This window comes from Dermacentor andersoni, chromosome 6, assembly GCF_023375885.2.
Source record: "Dermacentor andersoni chromosome 6, qqDerAnde1_hic_scaffold, whole genome shotgun sequence".
Lineage (NCBI taxonomy): Eukaryota > Metazoa > Arthropoda > Arachnida > Ixodida > Ixodidae > Dermacentor > Dermacentor andersoni.
Window position 1 is genome coordinate 50,064,575 of NC_092819.1, and position 25,393 is coordinate 50,089,967.

At 50.7% G+C, this 25,393-nt stretch overlaps 1 protein-coding gene across 1 annotated transcript in view; it reads left to right on the forward strand.

Annotated features, from left to right (window-relative positions):
- Window positions 1-763: 763 nt before the first annotated feature.
- The window catches only part of gukh (NHS actin remodeling regulator GUK-holder), a 249,015-nt gene continuing 224,385 nt past the window's right edge, over window positions 764-25,393 (forward strand). The window contains exon 1 of the mRNA XM_050171781.3: window positions 764-1,207. Within this exon, the coding sequence (XP_050027738.2) occupies window positions 931-1,207 (277 nt within the window). The 5' untranslated portion in view covers window positions 764-930. The remainder of the gene's footprint in view (window positions 1,208-25,393) is intronic.

The window sequence follows — 25,393 nt, forward strand, 5'->3', positions numbered from 1 at the left end:
CCATACGTTGGCTCCGTTAGCCACGTATGTACCGTCGACCAAAAGAAAATTTGTGGACCATGGGATCTCAGAAAACGTTGAATTTCGGAGTAGTTTGTATCAGTAGTTGGTAAAACTGTTTATCAGGATGCCGTTCGCATATACTAGTAGAGGCTGTAAATGCGAATACCAGGATAGGTTGCGAAGCTGCGGATATATTCAGCTCTTTTTCAGATCCCATAGTACGTAAACGTATTTGGTCGACAGTACATACATCGCAACTGTATTGTACATTGTAAAATATATGCAGCTGACAGGACGTCTGGACGTAACAAGAAAGGCGTAGCGCAGGCTTGACAGCTTGGTGTTCTGCTTGTTATAGCTGCGGGAGCAGTTCCGGCCAACTTCGCAGACAACGCCAGTCATTATTATGACATGGTGCTAATCTGTGTGAAGCAGAAACTTGTAGTTAGCACATGCGGCAGGAGCGTGTTGAATACAAGCCGTGCACTCCTGCATTAATATTTGATTATGGGGCCTTCTTAGTGATACTAAAGGAACTGGATAAACTGTGAACATTCCTTGACCGTGGCCGCTCCAGGCTCCGCGTCTCGGCACGGCCAACTGACGGACGGCGGGAAAGTTCTGCTAAACACCCAGAGATGGCGCTACGTGTTTCGCCGGTCCCGCGCTATCGGATGGCACTCGTCAAACAGGTAGAGGGCGAGAGTGGTGCACCTTTGGAGAGCGCCGCCTCGCCTTCGCCTCGCCTCGCGCTGAGCAGCAAGTCTGCACTGGCGGCAGTTCGTGCGGGCCCGCGGAATGTTCGCGCCGGGCCCTCCTCCCGGCGTGGCGGCAGCGGCGAGCATGAGGGCGCGATTTGAATCGCGCCAGGTTGTTGTTGTGCCGTGTGGCGTGTGACAATGGATACGGCGACGACAGTGCGGTGAGATGCCCTTCGTGAAGTGGACCATCGAGCCGGTCTTCCTCAGCCGGCAACCCATACCCCCGGATAAAAATGTCACCGACGAACTCGAGGCGACCGCGAACTCGACTCTGGTCGGGGCCCTGCGGCAACTGGCGTGTCTGGTGGCCGTTGCCGACAACATCTTCGAAGGAATCGCGGCCGAGTGCAAAATCATCTACGAACGGAGTGTTCAACTGAAGGATAAGCTCGACCGATGCGAGAGGAGCGTGTCTCAGCTCAACGCCAAGGCTGTCCCAATACGTGAGTGTCATCGTCTGATTCGTACGGAAACGAGCTGTCCAGAAGTACGACGCACTAGTTACCGTCATGTTGCCGTCAGGGGGAACGGTGTCGTTACGAATGTGCGGAGTTTACCTGTTGTATCCGTGATCGCAGGGGCGCCGTTTCCGTTGATCGCGTGCACCAGCGCCCATCTGAGCAAAGTATCTGTAAGACTTCGACGATGGAACTGCAATTATCGCGCAAATCTAGTCCAAAGAAGGCTAAAGTAAGCGGTGGCGCTCCCGAGGCCATGCTCTCGCGGCAGCTTAGGTTACGTTTAAAACTTCCTACAGATCTACTTTTCCCGTAGGATTGCATGTCAGCGGGTGTGTCGCGTTGTGCTATTCACAACGTCGTCTCTGAGGCCGATGATGCCGTTGTGATAAAACGCTCTTTTCAGGGACACGCTTCTTTCTACGAATCGCGCGCGCTGCGTTCACGCGGCAGCGTAACCTGCGACGAACGTTGCGCATTCGCCCGACGTGCTGGCCGCAGCTAGGTGACCGGGTCCGTCCGTTGCACCCAGACGCCTTTACTTCGCCGAACTAAACGACGGCGGGAGAGCTGCTGGAAGCCGTGCTACACGGCTACACGTTAGTCGTTCGAAAGCTGCGCGCGATAGCGCGAGCGAAACCCGACGCCGCTGTTCCGGGGTCTCTTTTTTTTCTCACTCCTGCTGTGTGCTGCAACCGGCGTTGCTTCCACGGTTTGTAATCTGGAACGAGGCTGAGCTGTAGTGACTTGTCAACCATGCTGCGACTCGCTATTTTGCTTTCCTCTTTCGCTTACGTTTCTATCTCTGCCGCGGCTTTATCGCGCACGCATCTGGCTGGCTGCAGAAGGCGGGACGACTCGTTGCTCTCATAAAAAATGGAAGTGCCAGCCAGCTTCGCCTGGGCGGGTCGCTTTGCGGAGCGGTTAGATTGAGTCTGGAGACGCGTGGGTGTCCGGTGCGTTTTCCCGTTCTGCTGACAGCCTCGCGTTGTGTGATGGAGCGGGACTAGTCTGGCGAAGATGGTGCGTCGCTGACTGAGGAGCTGCTGCCTCCTTTCCTGACCTGGCGAGAGTTGCAAAGGACGGTTGAGCAAACGGGGGCTTAAATCGCCTGATGAGTGTTCTCGTAGTCGGTTGATGAACTTACGATTCCCGTGCACCGTATTTATCAACTGCTTTTGTTCTGTCGACGCACAATGGCCATTGAGATGCGGGATCCAGTGGGAAGATGGGGCGCCGGAACAATGAGTGTCGTATTGAGGGCTGTTGTAGGGCTGCCTCTTCCATAGTTTGTCTGCCGCGTGCTAGCCGTTTCGGCGGGGAGGGGTGGGGAGTGGGGGGTCGTAGTATTAAGCGTGCAACGAGCCGTTGGTTCTCAGCTGCGCTCGTTCATACTTTACGGGAAAATCAGCAGACATTCACATTGACGATGTGCACTGGACAAACTACGTTAGTCACAATAAAAGACAACTCACTCGGGCACAGTTGAAAGCGGATGGCGGTAGTCCGTGTACGGGTCGACAAGTGGCGAGTCCGTTGTGCGTTGGAACAATCCAGGAATAATTGAATATACCATTTATTAGTAAAGCCTAACAGTTTGGCTTTCGCTACTTTCCTTAACATTTATTCGCGCAGGTAACAACTCTTCATAAATGGCCAGGTTCCCCGCCCAGATATCAGAACATTGAAAGGGCGGCGAGCAACTGATGCCTTCACGTTTAGGCAACAGCCCTCAATGCAAAGCAAGGGTGTGTTGTACCTCTTTTCTATTCCGTTAACAAGACCGTTTGTTATTCCGTTTAAATGTATGTGTGATAAGTTCAAAGGATGCTCCGCTAGTTGCTGCAACTGCTTCGGGACCACGTAGTTGGTAGTTTGTATAAGCACCGAAGGCGCCTCGAAAGATCTACGCGGTTAGAACTGTCGTTCTTGGTGCCGTGTGGTACCGGAAGGTGTACAAAAAACAGTCGCAACAGGGTTCTGAAACAGCAGCTCTGACCTTCGTGGACTCGCTCAGTTTACGCCAGGAAACATTTTGTCACGCTTTTAGCGTTTCGCTGACATGGCATTCCCGCTGTGCGTACGTCTGCTGCGCAATTTGTAACTAACCAAACTAACTAACCAGGCGCTGAACGAACCGAAAAAAGATAATAATAAAGTCGTCTGGTCGTGTCATTCGCGTACGGGGCAAATCTACAGACAACTCTATACAGTCGTGGGCAAATTAAACGCGAACAGGTAAGGGCTAACCATGTATTCGGTGACAACCTAAGAATTCAGTGGCAAATAAAGTTTATATGCAAGCGCCAGCCGATTACTTTCTCGCATTGCTGCGACATCATGGGTGATGCGAACTTCTTCCAATGTCCCTTGAGAACTGCATCTCGACATGCGGAGGCACAGAGGGCTGGTGGGCAGTTTTTTGGGCGGAGCTTTTTTTAGGTTGTCTCCGAGTTGTAGAACGCGTGTCATCGTTTGCGCTTTCGGCCCATTTCATGTAACGTCGGCATTATATTTTGTCTGGAACATTGTGGTTCGAGCCTTGACGTCTACATCATCTGTAGTGAGCTGTGTCGGATCGTCCGGTCGAGTTACTCCAAATGTATTCTGTTCTACCTCATATAGTTTCCTGTTCCCGTTTTTGTCGCTTGTTGCAAGTTGTACAGCGACAATAAAACTTTACACCAACAATGAAGACGCTTCTCTACACGTTTAACTTCAACGGGGGAGGCTGTGAGAAGCACGCATCGAATACTTTGGAAGGAACTTGTAAGACGCATTAAGCTAGCATATTCAAGCCAAGCCTCACCGATACATCTTCATGCTGTGGAGGAAAATAGAAAAGGCTCTTAAACCGCTTTCGGATTAAATATGACGGAGGCTGTACGTATGTTATCGAGTCACTGCGCTGTTCTTCTGTGGTCTTCCCGATTCGCACTACCGGTCACCGGGCGACAGTGCGACGTCGACGGGGAACAAGTCGGCAGCGGCGTTTCGCTTGTGTGCCCAGGCCTTCGAAGTCCTTGACCGTCTTTTTTGCTGCTGTGCGACGTCATTCCTCGCAAGCGAATATGCGGCGACGTCGATATACGTCCCCGGGGCTTCGCGTCTCGCGAAGGCCTACGTTAATGAGCATTGCGTGATGAAAGCGCGGGGCTTGGTTAGATGAATGTCGCTGGATAGGCGTTTCTGATATTTTTTAATAGCCCCTCATATGCGGACGCGAATCATTCTTCTTGGTGAGAGCTCGTGGTCGATCCCCGCCGTTCTTGTAGAAAACAATGCCACGTGAATTGATCAGAATGGTTAATGTTGCACAATCGGGAGCCGGGATATTTCTTTAGGCAAGGGTAACGGTGTCTGACGAGGTGTTTTTCAGGTGAGATAGCAAATAATGGTGCAGGCGAATGTCAGAAAAATGATGAGACGGCGTACGTGTCAACTGTAAGACCACGTCTGTTTAGCTTTGCACCATTTCGAACACCGAGCTTGTTCCGTCTCGGTCTCTGTAGATGTCTTTTTTTTTCTTCGTTTGAGCGTCAATACTATGAAGTTCTTCGCGACAGACGTATCAGGTTATCGTCGAGGTTACCTGCAACTAATTCGGATGCTTCGGGCCAGAAAATGCGGATCGGTTCAAATCGAAACAGGATTCTATATCTGTCATGTACCGACGAAGGGTTACGAAAAACAATTAACCATTGAAATTGCTTGCCAGCCCTTCGCTCCGCTGCGGCTGTCGGACTTCCTAGCGGCGGCCCAACAGCTACAGGTGGGCGGTGCTGGGGGAGAGCGGGGGGGGGGGGGGGGGGGAACAGGGGTCTAGTGTGGACGGGACTGCCCACGGAACGGCACGGAAGCGCTCATGCGTGATGCCGCGCGCGGCCAGGGGGCGCAGTTGTCGGCGATGGCCTCGCAACCCCGGCGACCTGGCACGTCCACTTTCGGCCTGTCCGACCTGCGCAAGCCTGTTGCCCGTCCGTATAGTGTAGTGGTAAAAGTGTACTGCTTGTTCGTTGCTTCGACGTGGCCTCCCCCGGACGAGGTCGATGTGCCGCTCGTCGATGTAATCTCCCTCGACTTCGCGCCTCGTCCCCCCCCCCCCCCTTTCCTTTGGCTCCCTCTCGCCTGTCGTTCGCTTGTAGTATACGTTTAAACCATCGCGCCTGACATTTAACTTTTCTTTTTCTTCGTGTTCTTCTCTGTTGAGACCAGACCGCGCCGCGTGAGTGACCACCAGACGGTGCGGAGTATAGTAAGCTTCTGTGGACTCGCTATCAGCTCAAGGCTTGTCTGTAGTAGTGTACTATAGCTGTAGTATAGGCTAGCGTACGCGGCCTGTTTGAGTAAATGGGTCGACAGACGGGTGTGTTTTCTCACTGGCTGAATTCAAGCGTTTGCAGTTTTCCGTTTCCTTTCGATTTGGTACCTATTGTATTACCAATATGCGCATCACCGCGGTCATGGCCATGTGGTGTAGCCAGTCCTAGTAGCAGGATATATGTAATATTAGGTTGCTGTCTGACTACCCTGTCAACGTTTTAACGTTGCTACCATTCCCGCTGTGTAGTTTGATTTTGTTGTCTGAGATGTGTATGCACGGTGTCCCAACTATCATGCACCAAGACTTAAATGTATGCAAATGCCACGTAGCTGGACAGAACCAAAGTAATGTTGTTTGCTTTCGCTTGGAGGTACTCTGATTACTTTTCTGCGTTCCGCCTTATGACAGAATCAGTTTTATTTAATTAATCACCTTCTCAAGTATAATAATTAGATGAAAAGTGTCAATGAGAAAATTATAGAGCAACATGACAAACTCCCTATACAGCATTATGCTGCTCAATACGTGCTACATAAAAGTGTTTTTCCAAGCGTGAAAGAAGCCCGCAAATATACGCAAAGTGCCTCGAGCGGCCAGTCGCGCGGCAGTTATGCGCCTATTAGCGGGCTTCTTTCACGCTCGGAAAAACACATTTATGTAGCACGTATTGAGCAACATTTAAATCTTGGTTCGGGACAACCTGTATAGTTGAGCAGTTACCGTCTTTCTCTTTAAGCGACACGCACTTCGTGGGTGGCTGGCAACGGAAAAGTTTCTATATGAAGAATGCGATGGCGGAATAGAGAGTATCAATATAAATGCAACTAAAATGCTGTAGTCATTTTTTTATCTTATTACGTAGTACTGGTGCCCTCTTTCAGATTTGCTGCGATGTTCCAGAAAGCCAAGAAAGGAAGAAAAACTTCGTGTTCTTGTCTGAGTCATGGCTTTCTGCGAAGAGAGCTGTGCCGCCTGTATAGAGTTCGACAGCGGTTCGGGGCAGTCCGCGATCTTATCTCTGGGAAGAAACGCATTAGTATCCCGGGAAGGGGCTCCTGTCCCCCTACCGTCGCCGCTCTTAGCACACCGCGACGAAGCCATGTATAAACGCGGCCGCTCCCACAAGAGTCCGCCGCCACGTTTCTCTTTCCTTCTTTCACGCATTTCGAGAGTGGCGCAATCCCGAAACCTTGCGCGATAGCGGCGGCGTTGTCGCCATAAGCTCGGAGAGGCGATCGCGTTTCTGTGTTCGTGCTTGTTATTGCCACGTGTTCGTTCGTCTAAGCTAAACGGTCGTTTCGTTTTTGAATGCCCCGCTCCCGTCGCCTTCGATGTGTAGCACACGTGTGAGAAAGGAGTCGCACGGAAGAATGCACAGCGCACTATACAAGCTGCCTGCCGACCTGGACATGGGTCTCTGAGGCAACAAAGTGTGTGTCTCTCTCTCTCATCAGCTTGCTGGCCTAACAGTGTGCCTCGAAAAGGATGCATCCCTTTGCCCCTCCTCCAATACAAGGTAGCCAACCGCAGATAATCTCTGGTTAACCAGAGATTAACCAGAGTTAACCTTGTCTCTCTCTCTCTCTCTCTCTCTCTCAAAAAGGGTGAAAGTTAAGCTTGCAGAAGCCTGAAATTAGCTGTATGTCCCCATGGATGTATGAACAGCCACGGCGAAATCTGGCGTGCTCGATGCTGAGTGATGCACAGCATGAAGCGATTTGGGGGTGCCAACTTGAGCGGCCGCGGCTGACCTTGACCATTTTCGTCGAAGCTTGGACTGGCAACGGGGCGAGCCCGAACGGGGCCGAAGCTGCTGACCTAATTTGTCGGCTTTCTTCCAAGATCAAATTACGCTGCCGCGTATTATTACGTCCCTCCCCCACCCCTTCACTTACGCTGGGCGACTGCCACCAAATACGGATAATTAGCACCACTTGTTGTGTGCTTTATGGTTCTGATGTTGTGCAGTCCCTGCTGGCGTGGCTTTCGTTTTGTATCGTTCGTTTCACTCTGTCCTTTCTTATAGTATCCGGTCCTTGATATCCGACCCCTGCCGGTCATTGCCCTTCGTTTGTGCACCGTCGGAGCTCACAGGCCCGAAAGCTCATTCTCGACTTCGATAAGGCTTTGAATGCTAATGCCCACCGCAAATGGTTCGCTGTCACGAATGGCTAAGCGCAAACTGCGAAGCATGCATCGAAGTGACAGCCACTGCGGCGCAGTTCAATTGCCTGGAGTCACCGGACATCGCTGCGTACAGCGCGAACCAGAGGCGTCGGTTCTTTGCATTCCTATGCGCGAGACGCACGAAGAAAAGCCATGAAGCGTTGGGAGAGCAGCTGCAACTGGTCTCTGTATATATATATTTCACTTTGTTTCTGAGGCTTCCCGCTCGCCTGCCGGAAGAAGTGAATGATCGGGGCCGTCAACGGCAACAATAATCGTGGACGGACGGCCCCCTATGCCTAGTCTCACCAACTACATGCAGCGCAGCGGAGGCTGGAGCTCGTCTTCAGCCAATCAGTGACGAGAACGAGCTGGATGTTTGAGAGAAAGGAGGTGGTGGGCTATCGCCCATTGTGCGCCACTAATCCTTTCGTGACCCTTCCGTTCAGTTGGCGTCGCGCGCAGGCTAGTGGGGCCCCGTCCGGTTCGCTTTCGTATTGGCCGACGCGACCCGTAGCTTTGGCTTCGCTGCACGGATTTGGAAGTATGGTGTGTAGGCATGCCTGGCGGAATGCCGCTTTCCCTTTGAAGGACTCTGAAGCTTTCTCTCTCAGTGGAGAAGAAGGGGAAGGGTTGTGGTTGGGAGGATCGACATGGTCATGCGCAACGTCGCGCCGCGGGGACGCGAAAGCAAAAGCGTGCAGAGCGAAAGAGACAGGCAGGCGCGGAGGTAGGGGCGGGACGCAGGCGGCTGTTTTCTGTCGAGCCAGAAAAGAAGATCGACGTTCACGGCGAGACCGTCTCCTCTAGTAAGACGAGGAGGAGGCAGAAAAGAATGACGGCCAAGGGCGCGGTGAATGCGGTCGTCTCTGACTTTTTTCTGGCTGGCGAAGCACGCGACCGCTTGCTTGCCTGCTTGGTTGAGGTCACGAACTGGGAATAACTCTTCGTTCAGTTTAAGATATGATAATAGTTATCGTTCGCTGTGATTAAGCTTTTAGACCCCTAAGTAGTAGAACGGCGATGATATTTTCGCTTTTTCTTGGCCCGCACGGCGTACTTACAGTCGTATTGTTATTATTTTTAAAGAATTTGTTTGGGTGTGAACGCGGAAGCAGTATGGAGGATCGCGTCTCCTGTACAGTTACCAAATCTCGGGAAGGTCTCTGCTCGTCTCAAAATCGATAACGCTGTTCGGAAACTTTCCGCCTCCGCTTGCAGCTTTGTCTTTAGGCGCCGTGCCCGGAGAGAGATAGAGACAAAAGAAAGTGGAAAGGCAGGAAGGTTTGAAAGAACAGGAAACTCGGTTCGCTACCCCACAATTGGTGACGGGAGAGGGAGCCACGGATAAAAAGGAAATATAGCAAAGAGACGCTCGAACACTGGTTAACTGTCGTTAGCATTCAGCATTAAACCGTTTGCGCAAGCCTGTTGCAAGAGCGCGGCAATTGCCAGGACGTCCTCTTTCAGTTCTTTCTCGCTTGTGAAGCACGGGACCGCTAGCTAGGCTGTCTGGTTCAGGTCACGGACTGGGAACAGAGCAAAAACTCTTGGTTTAGGTTACGATAAACTTTGAACAGTGTTTTCGTCGCCCTCTACTATGTGACGACTGGCAATGCCAAGCTGGTCAGTTATCAGAGTGGTCGGTCATCAAGATACGAGAATGCGCATTCGCTATAGCGATCGGAACTGCCCCATTAAGGCGAGGTCAGTCACAACAAAGACTACCCGGGTTCGGGTGTCTGCGCGACCAATCTGGCGTGTATGAGGTGCCTGTAGGGGGCCCCGATGTCAGCGCCGCCTACCGCCGTACGGAGAAGCGCGGCATCGAGGCACCCGTAGGCGTGTAAGCTATATACACCCGTCGCCGTTGCCATGGGACAAACGCTGGCTGCTGGCTGGTCGAGTGTCATCCACGCTTGCGACATCGTCCTACGCTTAACATCGGAGCGCCGGTGTTCAATTCTGTACGTCGTTGAGGTGGGATTGCGGCCTTGTCGAGCTACTACGATTTGTCGTCGTGGGAATGGTATCCGTCCTGCAAGGAACACCTGTTGGGATTCCCGGGTAACGCGGTATTCCTCTCGATTCACTGCCCCTCCATGCGCAAGTTTCTTCCATCTTAGGTTGCTTTCAGGGTAAGCTAGGGCGTGTTCGACTTCCATCGGGGCGTACGGAACGCTACTCAACGCCGGCCGCATATATATATATATATATATATATATATATATATATAGCCCATCAGCCCCCACCCCGCCTTGCCACCCTGTTGATGACGCTATATAGAATCTGGGAATCGCTTGCCCAACAGCTCCTATGTTCTATATTGCTTTATCGTACGGTTGACTGCAGTCTATGAATCTCACCTAGAGAGAAGGAGTGTGTGTGAGAGAGAGAGAGGGGGAAGGGAGGGGAAATAGAGAAGAGCTATCGCAAAGGAGAGAAAGAGCATAACGCTCGTTTCGTAGCAGGAAGGGAAGGCGTTCCGTGGGATTGCGCAGGTTCGACGCTACCATCAACCTCCTCTCGTGCAGCTGAAAAGAAGCAGATACACTGATGCCATCATCATCATCACCGTGAGCGGCAGCGTCGTCTTGCGGAGGGAAGAAGATGCTTGCAGCGGACATAAAAAGAAAAACCGCTCTATGGGCTAGGCTTCACCGCGCAGTCCGTATATATGGACGGTGAGAAGGGTCATTGAATTCCCATTTCAGAGAGGAGAGCTGCAGGTTGTTTCGGGCGCGCGGAGTACACGCGATATCAAGCAGACGTTGGCCGGGCGGCGGTCCGGTGTGCCCACCCCCCCGGTCTCCGCACTCTCTCTCCCTCCCCGCCACCCTCTCCCACCGCGCCCGCTTTTCCATCACGTCTTCTCGCACTCTTATCGTCGTCATCCGGGAGTGAAGTCGTCGTGATCGAGTAAGGATTTTCTATGTTCGAAGCCGTTTTGGGATGTTCTGCGTTGTATAACTGGGAACAAAGATCAAACACACAAAGACAGTGACGCGAAGAGGCCAGTTCCACCCAAGACGCGAAATCGCCGAAATCGGAAGGAACGAGCAAGGAAGACGACGAGAATCGACGGCGGGCCCTATTATTTTGAAAGCGATGTCGGCTTCTGTTGTTTCGGTTTCGTCTATGTCGTTTTTTTTTTATTTTATTTTTAGCCGCGGATAGCGACACGCTTTCTTCGTACAGCAGCGTTCGCGGAGTCTACGTACGTCGTTCGTTTCGTCCCCTTGCTAAGCATTGTAAGCAAACAAGATTTGGAAGGACGCGCGACGACCGTCTTCACTGTTATTGCCGTTGTTTGTCAAAGCCTTCATTGTTCCTGCCTGGCCTGCTCCACCGAAGACGACACGGGAAGAGAACGGCTTCCGTATCCGCTTCCTCATGTCAGTGGCCTTATTCTTTGCTCTTATAATTATCTTTTGTTTCGTACTTTTGTTACAGTTACGCGAAGAATGATTGCGGGGATTTGAAACGGCCGGGATGGGGGAGGGCAATGTATTTATTTCTCTTTGAAAGTTACTGTGAGTGCGCGCGTTTCGTCGCAAGTCTCCTTTCACCCTTCTGCAGCTGTCCGGCCTGACTAAGGGTCTTCGCGGGTGCACTTACATCCGAGATCGACTTTCTTGTCACGTCGTCTCGCCAACTCCCTGCAGTGCACCGAATTGCGCCGCTCGTCAAACATCCAGGAGCCAGACATGGAAGAAAGGCGTGTGCGTTGTTGCGCGCCGCTAATCCTCCCTTGGGCGATTTAACGGAAGAATCACGGACGGAGTTGTAGCTGACAGTTGGAATGTGAGCTCGTTGGCAGGACATCGTAAGATATTCCAAGTATGGAGCAGAAAAGAATACGGACGCAAAAACACACCGTGTCTGTGTGTTTGTGTATTTGTGTTATTCTTATATATGTGTTCCTACTTGCGCTATTAGAATACCTTACGGGTTTAGTAGCGCACGGTGACCTCCGTATCAAGATACACAGCCGGTCCTTATTCCTGGCCGGCTGGCGCGATACGGTGTAGCTTTGGCTTCACTGCACGCAATCGGTGTGACGAGAACCTCCGAAAGTTCGCAGCTATACTCTCTCCCACAGTGGTTGGCCGCTAGACGGACCCGTCTACTTGGATGCAGCGACACGAGTGAAATGGGGGAAAGTCTATACTGGCAAAAAAAAAAAAAAACAGAAAAAAAAACACGTTGGCGGGCCATCGTCTCACCGGAAAGGTCGGGCTAATGGCCAATAGCTTAATGGGTGTCCGTGTGCAACTCTCCTCGGTCGCTTTCGCTTTGCCGTGAGGACCGCCTCTCGACTCTCTCTCTCTCTCTTTTGTTTCCCGCTTCGAGGATGCACGAACCAAAACACCGTGGAACGTGGTGCCGGCCGCCGCGACGATGCATCAGCTCTTCTGAGGAGGACCCGACAGGAGGCTATTAATCATTGCCCGACGTCGCCGACGCTTCTTTTCGCGACCGCTCCCTGTTCCTCAACCCCTCCGTTTCTCTCCACGCTTTGTTAGACTCTATCCGTTGCGTCACGGTGCCCTGTCTTACGAAAACCGTGCAGTGAGAGATGAAAATTGGAAAGGGGCTCGTCATCCAACCGGGGTGCCGAGTTTACGCGACTGTGAAGGTCGGCGTGAGCAAACGGCATCGGCCGGCTGTCGTGCCTTCCTTACAGCTCACGGTGCATCGTCATCCTATTTTTATGTCCCCTGAAGGACGAATGCATCTCCCAGCTATCTCCTATAACTTGCGCTAGCTGTATGCATGGTGCACTGTATAGACAGTACGCTCCATATAGTCTTTAAAAAAAATGGCATGTAACTGTGCTTCTAAACACTCAATGTTATCAGTCTTGCGTGAGTTGCGCCAGGCACTTTCATCCCAGGAATGACATACGCATCTCAGAGTCCCGTTGTATAGTGTTTAACTCACAGGAAAATACCGGGGACGTTGCAGTGTGTCTCATGTTGGAAGTCTGTTTTCGAGGTTCTCGTGTGCCGCAAGTGTAGTACACGACGTACTCTATCGTGAAGTAAGAGAACTTGAAAATACGCTACAATTGGTTACTCCCTCATGAAACACCAGCGCCCCCTGTGTATATGAGTGCCGCTTAGGGTGCGCCGTCTCAACCCACATGGAGCGTATTTCCGGCGCATTTCCTGCGCGTCGCCGCCGCAGCGTCTCTTATAGTATTTCACGGTGCGCACGGTTACCACGCATATGGTAATAGGCAGTAAAGTACGTTGACCAAGCAGCCACAGAAGACGGCCGTGTCAACAGCCGATGATGGCGGCACTTAACCGTTTGCTGCACAGAACTGATAGGACTACTGCGGCTGAGGGCATGTACTATAAGGCTTGGGGACTTTTGTTTGCCTTCAATGCGGGGTTCCTATAGCCTGGTCCCTGGCCAACTGCGCCCCATCGGTCTTTAGTTTCGGATGTGACTTGTCTTGTCTCGGAAATGAGTTTGCGCGGCCAACCGTGCGAACGGCGCTGTGTACAGAGTGCTCTGCCGAAACGTCCCCCCTTCGTGTTTGTTAGAGAGACGTCGTCGAGAATATATACGCCACCATACCTTCTCCTTCAGCCATGCCTTGCGGGCAGTTGGGTGTGGGACCCGCCGCTGTAGATGTGCCTGGCCCCGCGCTTATTGCTCGAACTGCGTTAAAGGTCGCTGAATCAATGTCCGTGCAACCAACGAGCTCAGGCAAACGCTATTCTGAGTCAAGTGTCGTTCGCGAGAAACGCAGTAAATCGTCCGTCTCGGCGTCTCGGAGGATTTTGTTTTCGAAGTCGTATGTTAAGTCACTAGGTGGCACGGATGCGTCGGGCTTCGGTAGGTATTAGGGGTTTCGAAGATTGGGAGAAAATATTGTCACGTGGTAGTGACGTTGAGTAACACAGTAGCAATACTGTGAACGACGAAACTAACTTTTATTGGGCGAACCTGTGCCCACAAAACAGGCTACACTTATAGCACAACGATAGCGGCGAACACGGTCGGCGATCGTCGAAAATCTGATCAGCGGGTCAAGCGCGTCGGCTTTTATACTGCAGTCGTCGAATGTTCCAGACTAATCGTTCGGACCCGCGTGCCTTCCACAAAGTTCTACACCATTCGCGTCACGCGATGAAATCAGATAACACAGTGTTCGGCGACAACAGACAGCCGGATAGAAGCATCGATAACTTTCCAGAAACTTCGGATACATGCAGGCGCATCCCGCGCTGTGCGATTACATTTGTTAGGTGGCGAAACGTGGTCGCACGATAAAGATAAGTACACGCGTCAATATTAAGGATGCGTAGACAAAATGCTAGACTCATAAATATCTATTGGTTGATTGGCTCAAGTAGGATAGGTGACTTTTTGTCACCGCGTCCCGTTTCGAAGAGGATGCCAATAAATAATCGCCATCATCATCGGTGTTAGTATAAGTCCCGTTGGAAAGCTCGCGGATTGGTTATTTGATATTGCAATTGATGTTAAATATGTCGAGAACGATTTGGTCTGTGGAAGCTTTAATCGGTTGTAGACAGGTGAACGAGCTTGTGTAGGTCGTGCAACGTGCGGTGGAGCGGTAACCGACCGGTGTCACGTTAAAGGGGCACGCGCACACATACACACACGACAGTTTAGATGGGTATCTTTTAAAGGGACACTAAAGGTTACCAGAAAGTCAAGTTAAAGTGATAAAACAATGCTCTAGAACGTCTAAGGCGTCAATATAATCGCGAACAGAGCTTTAGTAACCGAAAAATTGAGGTAAATGCATGACACGATTTGAGACGCCCCAGCGACATTCCGGTACTAGCCCGATGACGAAAGCACTCTTCATCATAATTTATGTCACTAGTACTCAACTACTCGTATTAAAAAGATCATTTCATTAGATTATAAGACTGAAGAAAATGCTACTTGTCTACTTCTATTCGATTCTAAGAAAAAATAACATTTTGACGTTACCCTTGAATAGTATGGGTGATCGAAAGGTTTCGTTTTCGCTCGACTCTGCGCCGCGCGCGCTTTGGAGTTTCAGTTGTTTCTTTATCGCGTCGTGCTACAGTGGTCCTGCTGGCTCGCGAAACTTGCATTTGGAACAAGCAGCGAGAATGCCACGTCCATTTGATGTCGTGGGATGCGCTAACGGTCCGTGGAACTTGGCCAAGGGCAGTTGCAGCGGTGAATCCAACGTTAGTTATCACTGTCTGCCATCGAGTGAACCTCTCCGTTTGAAGTGGTTAAGTGCCGTACCTCTGCCACAGAGCGCTGGCAAAGAGCCGAAAACTCACGTAGTGTGCTCGCTGCACTTTCTTCCAGAGGATTACGAGTTCAACGCCGACTTACTGAAGTCGCGTGAAGTGCCTTTCAAAGCAGGCCTTCGTCGTAGTAATACGCAACGACGCCGGCAGCGCGAGCCCTCAACAGCAGGTCACGTTCATCAGTGCTTAAATCGCTGAACTCGAGCCCAGCATCGCGAGCTAATGAGTCAGGGTCATCCATTGCAACGAGCGTCGAAGTTGGCGTCATAAAATAAAGAACCAGCTTATCGTTGTGTGCTTTTCCTTCCGCTAGCCACCATAGTTCCGCTTTCGCGCAGCTGTCGGCTCTGTTTCTGGCCGCGCGTTTGCGTTTTGTGCAGAAAAGCCGTAGCGCCGTATGCGGGAGCCGTTTTACTGTGGTTTTACTCACCGACGGCGCAACGTCACTATGAGACCATGACATCAATACTCCTCGATCGGAGGGCGGGTGATTTGAACTGCGCTAGAGGTACGCGGACGCTGCAGAACGCATTTTCTCTTAAAACAAGTCTTTTCTTCGCACGAAACAAGCGTTTCGAGGCTTCTGGGATGGTATTTCAACAGTCCACGTTGACTTAATATTAACCTTTAGTGTCCCTTTAAAGCTTGATTTTCATTCATTATTACTCGAGCGAATGAAGGCGAAATTTCTCCCCTTTGGAATTTCGCCGCTGAAACAAACAAAACAAAAACCATTCTTCATCGAAAGCTCCTGGATCTGCTGTATAACTTTTTCGCTCTGTTAGCCGAGTGCTTGTGCTTGCGGGATTTCCAGAATTCCTGGCTGGAATGCAGCTGTGCTGATTCGACGTGCGTATGTAAACTCATTTATCCTTGGAACTTTTCTCTGGCAAGAAAACACGAGCGTCCACTCATCAATTTCTAAAGCGCCGTGCCGAAAGGCAAGACTTGGGATACTGCTTCCGTTTCGGCTACAGCTAACTGCGAAAATTAAAAACATTTATCATTTCATTCGCATCCGGCGCGATCGTGTAGTCTAAATTAATTTTTAGCGACGAAATTCGGTAAAGAAATAAATAAAATAAGCGCAATTCACGAAGCTTTAGTTCCGACTCTCTCTCCTGTTCTTTTCGCTGGGCGAGGCAGTATTTTTGGCGCTGCGAGCTACCATGTCGTTTCTTTCTTTTTCTGTCTATCGCCTCTGCCTCGCTCGTTCTTTCGCCTCCGGTTTCCCAAACAAACAGGCCTCTTCCATCCTCCCCCTCCCTCTCTTTTGGGCTGACGTACACGGACGCTGGGCGGGATTGTTTGGTTCTGCTTCGGGGTGCGAGAAAAAGGGGTTGGGCTTTCGAGGGGAGGCGGTGGCTGCTGGCGAAGCACTCGGGAGTTGCGGGCGTCGGTGCATCGGCTTTTGTTCTTTGGAATCGAGAAATAACACTGGCGTCGCCTTTTCCGTGGGAACGAATTCGATCGACGCGCGTCCACTTTACTCTTTCCTTCAGTCGTCCCTCTCTCTCTCTCCCTCTCTCTCTCTCTCTCTCTCTCTCATTTCGTTCCTTGTAGAAATTGATTTTAAAAAAAAATATATGACACCCGTAGACATTACGCGTACTTCTCTAAGAATGTATTTTTTTTCCCTGCAAGTTTGTCTGTCTATGTTATAAATGTATTGGGGGTTCCGTGTCCGCAGAGAATAGTCGATGACAAAGTCTTTTCCTTTCGGTACATTGGTAAGCCCGCAAACTTCAAGACAGGCCCTTTTTAGGCATATCTGAATTAATGCCTTGTTTCCATAAGTTTGCTTTCTTTTTTTTCTGCACGTGTAATTGAATTTGTAAACCCAGCGGCCTAAAATTGTGGATGGAAAGTCTGTAGATCCTTCGGTGTATTTGTGGGTGATATACCGGTTCTCGCGCGACGTTGTCTTCGGCAAGGACAACGAGAATGGTATGCATTAGTCAGTACACGCATTCCGTTGATAGTCTGTGCACTTCCCACCCGTTGTTCTTGAAGCATGTCCGACTGCTTTGATTCTGTGGCTTTGTCCTCGTGCCGGTATCCTAAATATAGTATAGTTTACGAGATTGACAGAGAAGTTGTTAACAGTGTTTATTTCTTTCAGCGTTTTTGTGTTGGGCATACTTCCGTATACGGTTCATTACAGGCGGTTTACAGCCAATAGATAATCTGAAAAAGCTTACCACGGTAGTGCCGGCTCGCAACATTGGTTGTCGAGTTAGCACCAGGTGTGTCCAGTTCCTTTTTTCTCTGGGCCTCAGTTGTCCTCGAGCTGTGCTTCTCTGTAGCTTTTCGCCTGGAGGCATTTCCCCTAACAGATTGGGATGAATGAAGCATTCATTCATTGGTTCATGTCCTGAACGTGCTACGTTTACAACTCGTAATGTGCAACATTTCTTTTTCTTTTTGTCGAAAGTTGTCTGTACACTGCCTGTAAGCAATCCGTATACGGGCTACTCTTACGGATTGCCTAAAATACCTATAGATAGAAATAGTAGCACAGTAACTCCATTTACGTTGTCTTTCTTCGGACAGTTTAGTATATATTTTCTGCACGTTTCCTCTATGCATACTTTCGTGATGGTTCCGCCTCCCTTCGTACCGCGATCCTGCTATATATCCTTCGCGCTTGGCTCCGCAATGTGGGTGAGAACCTCGCGCGAATAAGACACCGAGCTACCGTCGTATGATCCCGGCGCATGCGTGAAACACTCGGTTCGTCGCGTAATGCATGCTCTCACGATCGAAAGCTCGCGCACGTACGTGACCACGGTATATATACGATTGCCGTTCGCATATCCGCGATCGCACGTATTCGGATCGTCGGCGCGTTCGTTACACTTTCTCCAAGTTCCGGTTGGCTACGCGCAGTGTGTATTGACGCACTCTCGCTCTCTTTCTCGCCACGTGGGCCTCCGTCGGAGAGGCTTCTTTCGCGAACTCGAACGCGCGTTCCGCGCGACGTGCTTGTGTTGTTCTCTCTGGAACCCCAAAGTTGTTCCGGGATCTTACGTTTCGTGCCGCCATGCACCGTCACTCCTTTATTCATTTCGGTTTTCTTTTTTTTTTTTCTTACGCGAGTTTGCCGTGTATCGCGCGGAAAACAATTGAGCCGTGGCCCGCGAGCGTCTCGGACGATTCGTTCTCCTTTATCCGGTGCGTCGTGCGGTGCTTTGATTTATGGAAGTCATATTTAAAGATCGAGATGCGATCTGTGCGAGTGGTGCGAAGATGCACGAGGATAGCGCGTTGTGTGAGGACACGCAACTCGCATCTCGGGTAGGTCGTTGCGATATATAGCTTCGACCACAGCCGAACTAGAGAGGAAGATTATAGTTCCGCGTGTACATAAAAGGGCAAGCGAACGCATACGTGGTACTGCTTGTTGTGCGGTCAGTCGCCCTGGCTTTTGTGATGTGAACTTACGTTTGTTTGTTTGTTTGTCACTGCTGTTGCCTGCAGTGGTACTGGCACAGTCGTACTCGTGCAGTCCGAAACTTGTTCTTGCTGGTTGCCACACCAGCGTCCATATAAAGCTGGTATAGAGCCACAGAGCAGTCATTCGGGTATATCTACCTAAAACCTCGCCGCCACTGCGGTATTACCATTTCCCTGATCTGCAACGCAGTGCTACAGCGCTGTACACAAAAGTGTGCACGTTGATTTGGCCTTCTGTTGTTGAGCCTTGGAGGTCTCGCGTTCGATCACCGACCATGGCTCCTGCCTGCACGGGGCCTTGGGAAAGCAAAACGGGAAAACGCCCGTGATATATATAGTGAATCCCAGGTTTGTTCTCACGCAGTCCCACATTGTCAAACCGTTGAGTCTTATAAGATTTTGTTGCGTGCATGCTACTGCACCATATAAATTGCTCGGTTTTGTTTCTAACATGTCCTGCTTTATAGGCTTCACGTGTCAGGGCTTTGCTGTAATGTGCGAGCTTCGGCCGCCAACATCCGGGAGAGAATGGAAAAAAAAAAAGGCTGTTCGCCCCAGATAGGCACACGAGTTCCTCAGAGGGGAAGAAAAGTGTGTGTGTTGGGGGAGGGGGGGGACGGGGGGAGGGGGAGGGGAGAGGGGCTGTGGAGTTTAATAAAATCTTGTTTTAACCGGGAAGTTGAACGCGGGACCAGTGCGTTTCCGGCGGAGTCGCTCTGATATCATCCGAGCTAATCATAGGAGGCGGGCAGATGAGCGCGAAGGCGAATCAATGGGCGACTCCAGAATGTTCAGTGTTTCTCCACTTATTCTGTGTGGATGGCAGTTTTGTTGTTGATAATGATCATGTCTAATATCATCTCTTTTCAAACGGGACGGCACAAGTAGTCACCTAACCTGCTTAAGCTATAAAAAGGTTTCACTGCACCACTCGCGGTCTAGCGATTTGCCTATCTCTGCGTTATGTTGTTTCTCTTCATTGAAACCTCTATCTCGATATTTTAAACTTTAACTATGCCTGTAACAGTACCCCGGCTCTATCTATTCCCACTTTTATTTTATTTTTTTCCCACCAATACTGTAAACGTCTTTTGCTTTTCTCGACCGCTGACCAGTTCGTGAGATACATAGAGAGAGGGGGGGAAGGACAGGCAGGGAGGTTAACCAGAGCGAGTCCAGTCTGCTACTCTACACGTGTAGAGGGGGAGGGGGAGTGAAACTGACCAAAGCGTGCTCCCCATTGAACTACAGCGCTTCCGGAATGGTGGACGTTCCCTGTGCGGTCCTGGCATTTTCCTTTCGCTTTCATGCATCCCTCTCCACGTGTATAGCGGGTTTTCGCAAAACTTATTCGTAAAATCCGGGAATGCTGTGCACACGACTGCGAACCGCGCAGTGTGTGACGTACAGCATGGAAATCCGCATCGTCATTTCTGAGAAGCCCATTAGTGGTCGCCGCGGTTGCTCCGTGCCATCCGTCTTCATTTTCGTGTTTGCTCCGTGAGCCTATACATACATTATGCGCGACCGGTACCGTGGGTGTTGTTCTCTTCGATTTTCGCCAAAGCACGTACACTCGTGAAAGGAAGCGACCTGGATAATAGTGAGAGTCGGTTGCTAATAACTTTCTTTCCGTTCGCTCGTTGTTTCTTATTAGCGCTTTCCCTTGACGGACATCGTATTGAAAGAATCTCGTTAGCCGCGAGAGGATTCGCGAATTGCGGCCGCATGCGGCTGGCATGCTATTGTTATACTCTGTGTGACCCGGCCCGATGATTAGGTGCGCTGTCACGAGAAAGAAAGCCGCCATTTCAATCACTGGACGTCTTCGTTGGTACCTTCCTTTTTTTTTTATGTGCCATACCTGTTCGCATAACGACGCCTATAGCATGGCGTCGTTGTTTCTGTATGACTGCAATTGATTCACGTGTGTAGCCTTTTGATATGCGCGTTCATGTATTATACCCTTTTATTTGTTTATTTATTAAAATCAATTTCTCTTACTGGCGACAGCGGTTGAAAGCTCGAACGTGGGGTTTAGTGTGTCTGTCCATCCGTAACACCACCACCGTCGTCAGGCCGCCTGGCCATCCTCGGCTTCACCCTCGCCATATGTGGCAAAGAAAAGCAAAGCCTTGCTTATACCATCGCCCACAGGGAGTCAAACTTACACTCGCCTGCCGCAATGGCTATGATACGTTTACGTGAACCCGACAGGAGCGGGTCGAATCGGAAGTCGTGCACAGGACAGCCCGACTCGACAGCGCTTACTTCCTTTATGCCAACCTTGTGCAGGAACACTCATCTAGTTGACCTCTACTGATTTCCTTCTATCTGTAATTTACACGTTCTTTTCCTACATTCATTAATGCACGCTTCGTGGAACAGACGGCATCGTGTTGTTGAACGCATTCGCGGATCACAAACAACCGATTAGTTCATTAAAACATCTTTCTGGGCGAGTTGATGCATACTTGATTTGAAAATTATAACAGCGTTAACACATGCACCCACAAAAGGTTAAGGACGAGACACAAGCGCTGACTGCTAACTAAATTTTATTGACGGAAGACGGACACCTTATACAGGGGAAAGGCAGAAGTGAAGGGGGAAGGGAGCGAGACGATCGGGAGAAAAAAAGTTACATTGCGCATCGATGAACGTACGTGCCGGCAGTCAACAGAAACAGAACCAGAAAAAAAAAAAAAACTAGAGAAACGCAAGAAATACTAACAGACAAGCAATTCACTAAGCGGTCGCTTCTAAAAATGCAAGCACTGCAGCGAGTAGCGATACAGAGTTTGTGCTTACGCACTTGCGGCCATATTTGTGGTTAAAAAAAAAAAGATTAGTTACTTATATAGAATTTGACCTCTTCAATAGTTAGCCGACGTAATAAAGTTGACCCTTCAGCTCAACTGATTCTGCACTACGTTTTGTTTTACGTTCTGTGTCCGTTTCAAAGATATATCCCGTCTCCTCCGTGAACCGCACGCTTAAACAAACCATTAAACTCCGCCGGTTAGTGCGCGCGCTATACGACTGTTTCCCACTGTTTCCCGACGCCGCAGTTCGCGCGCTTGCATACGTGCGTGTACTCAACGGTGTTCTCGGGTCGTATGCACAGAGGCGGTGTATATATGGGAGCGTGGGCATATCTTCTACGCTTCCTCGGGCGCATGCGACGGCCGGTCAAGCGAAAGAAGCAGCCACTTTTATCTAACGCCGCCGTCGTCTCGGCGGCGTGTGTGTAGGGCCCGTCGGTCGCGGGTTCACTAACTTTTCTACGCGAAGGTTTTTGATTACGGCTTCTTCCTCGGATCCTTCGGCGTCTCCGCCGCCGCTGCCTCCCCGTGTGTGGGCTCGGCCGTCCTGCTGTTTTTTGTGTGTACATAAGAAACGGGCGGCTGTCGCAGACCCTTCTCGTTGGTCTTCGCCGCTTTGTATATATGGTTTTGGCTTTTGCTGTCGTATACCGTATATATATATACCTTCGGGGACAAATAATCTCGTTCTCACGCTTCCTTCCTATAGGTTATAAAAAGTGTGCTTCCGCGTTCTAAGTACTTCGGCCGCACTGCGTCCTGAGGCGGAGACAGGTCGAGCGAGCGGCAAGCAGGCAGCGCGACAGATGTCCGGTGTTTACTGCCCCGGTTTTCGTGAGAGCCACCTATCGGGCGGCGCTCTGCGCTTCTCCGCAGCCACTTCGAGGCTTTCATCTGCTTTGGACGTGCGCGACGCCCACAGGCACGTTGCGAGAGATAGAAAAAGAGAGAGACAGAGACATAGAGAGGGAGGGACGGAGAGGGAGGGAGGGGGAAGGCAGGGATGTGAACCAGTCGATAGTCTCGTTGGCTACCCTACGCCGGGGGAAGGGAGAGTGAGAGGGGGTATAGAGACGCGCAAGTTGAGCATTCTGCACTCAGACACAACACCGTATCATGAACAGAGTATATATATATATATATATATGTGTACGAACACTGAACAGCACTAGCTCACAAGCAGGGATGCGCGAAAGGAGTTCTATATACTCAGCCCCTTGGCCTTCGCGAAGTAATTTCAGGCGCATAAAGACATTGTATCGCGCCAGTCGGTGCGACAAGCGGACGGATTACGGCTTCATGTGTGCCAATCGTTGTATACCTGTGCCTCAGCCGTCGTTTCTAAAATCACCGAAGGGAATGGATTAGCGCAATTGACTACTCTTCGAGGACGATACTTTATATCTCGAGTTCTGCGCGGCAAATCCTTTGCCGTCGGCAGCAGACGTCGCGATCCCTTTCGTGGACGCCGGTTGCGGGGCGTGCGCAGTGCAAGCAAGTGTGGCTCGCCTTCCGGCTTGTGCCGCCGTTCTAAGTTTTAAAGCGAAAGCTTTACCAGCCGCGTCGAGCCGAGTTTCGCCGTCGCCAGCAATTTGACCTTCATTTGACCGCAGCTGAGCCGTAGCCTTGGCAACGCATCACGTGACTCGCTGCGCCGAGCTCCGCCGCCGTCTTGGCGCATGCGCGCTCCGCAGCTGGGTCACCGCCTGACCACGTGATTCGCCTCGCCCCATGCTAAGATGAGAGCGAGGCCGGGCCGTCTTCTCTGAGCGTTGCGCGGGAGCGGGAGGTTTTGAGCCGTCGTCGCCAAGCGGCGTCTGACCACCCCGCGGATTTTGCCCAGCTGGATGCCTCACTGGCGTGGGTCCGAAATGCATCAGGCGTTGCACCGTTGAGATCAATGTAGCGGCCGCGTTCGCGCTCTGTCCGTTTGTGTTTCGACGCTGCGCGTGCTCGCGGTGTCTCTTTGCATGTCTAGCTAACACTTGCGCTTTCCCTCTGGCACAACAGGTATCGCACCGTTGAACGATGCGTGTCTTCCCAAGCCTAATCTCAGTCATGTCTAGCCACCGACCTAGGCACAGCCGTCTCACCTGGCTTAGCGATGATTGTATACCTAAGTATGATACTTACAGCTGAATCAAAGGTTACCCAAGTGATACCAAGACTTAACCAGGCTAAACCAAGCTTTCGCTTAGCATATTCACGGTTAGCAGAGCTAAGCCGCAGCCGATTTTATTCCACGTCTTTCCTCTGCTACCTTGCGCGTCGAGTGCTCTACACTGTCGTATACACGAGACGCGAAAACGCGCGCAAGAAAATAAAAAAAAGAAATGGTACACAAATGCGCGAGGTCGTATATATCCACGCGCGATTCGTGCTTCTGGCTGCAGCCTTCAATATCGAGGGGCGCTGCCTCCTGGCGTATTCCGCGCCTCGCCGCGAAAGCCGTGGCACGGTATATGCATCGCCATATCGCAAGCACGCTTGCCTTTTGCCGCTGGCATCTTTCTTCGATATAATACAACCTTCGCCAACTCCTCGCTCTTTGCATGCATTGTGGCGGTTGGTATACGTGCGCGAGCGTGTGCGTGTGTGCTTGCTCATTGCGTATGGCGCACGTATTTCTGAGAACAAACAGCTTTGCGACCGCCCCCCCCCCCCCCCACCCTCTCCTTCCTTTCTCCGGAACTTCTATTCCACGTTGCCCGTGAACGTTTGCCAACAGATCGCGAGCCCACTCTTCGACGTGTGGAGCGTTTTTTCTGTCACGCATTTCAGACTGCTATAGCCTCCTTCCCCCTCTCCCTCCTGTCGTTCACTTCACGTCCGTGTGAAGGGTAGCGAACCGGAGGAGCGTCTGAATGGATGGATGCCATGAGCGTCCCCTTTAGAACGGGGTAGTGGGTGGTGCCAGCAAGCTTTTATAGCATTATATTGCCTAATGTCTTACTTACGTTGAGAAAAGAAAAAGAAGAAGGGGAGAAAAACGAAGACTTCTCATCACCAAACTTTCTCAACCCCTATTGGGAACTTTGTTTTTCTACGCCTTCGTTGTTTGTCGTTTCCATACTTTCCTTCCAGCAATCTTCCAATCGTCTCTTACTGATTTCTGTTGCTGAAATGTTTTCTTTCCTCCTGCTCTCACTGAACCCGAGAGCTTCAAAGAGGCGAGAGGTGCCTAAATCGACCGCTGAATAGATATCTTCACATCCCAATAAAACGTGCTCCATCGTTTCCCTAACTTTACTACAGCAAGCACGTTTCTTCTTCCTTCTACCTCGCTTTATAAGTGCGTGTTTTAAGGCATCCTGATCTCGCTTCAAAAAATGAAGAGTTTCCCTTTAAGTTGTCATAAATTGTTTCTTTCCTAATCGTTTATTCCTCTTAAGTAGTTACTCATAGCAAATGTCTTTTCCATTGCCGCCACCCGTGAGATTATCTCAGCTTCTCTGACTTTCTGCTTGACGTTCTTCGTTGGCACGTTACTCACCATAGCGGTCGCGTACTTGCTGCTAAGCTTCCTAATTCATTTCCTCCAGCATGAATCAATGTTTTTTTTGTACAAACATCTGAACACTTTCCAAGCCCATTTACTTTCTTCCACATTCCTTAGTCGTTCTTCATAATCAATTTTACTTCGAGCTTCCCTCACTTCAAAGCTTGTCCAGCCCGTATCACCCTGCACAGCTTTAATTGTAGTCTTCCCGTGAGCGCCCAATGCGAGGCGTCCCACTGGTTGCCATCGAGTCCCGATTGTGTACCGCTGACTTCACTCAACGCCACCTATAGGGACTTGTTCTAGGTGGTGCTGCTTCGGTGTGCCCACAAACTCTTTCTCTCAGCACGTTTATAAACTCGGAACCCGCCGTCACAGCTTCGCACTGGCGCCAAACCGTGCTCCCTCGAAGGCTGCAGAACGATATATAGCGCCAACCTTTCCTTTCTCACAACGAACCACTTCTCGCGCAACCGCCGTTGGTGCCCACTGATATATCGGCACGCGAACGTCGGGAAGCGTGTTTTCGTTCGCCGCATATGCGTTCGTTTCTCACGTGCGTCCCTATATCTTACTTATTTCGCGTTTCTTCCCGTGCCCTATACGCGAGTTTTCGTTGCGTCT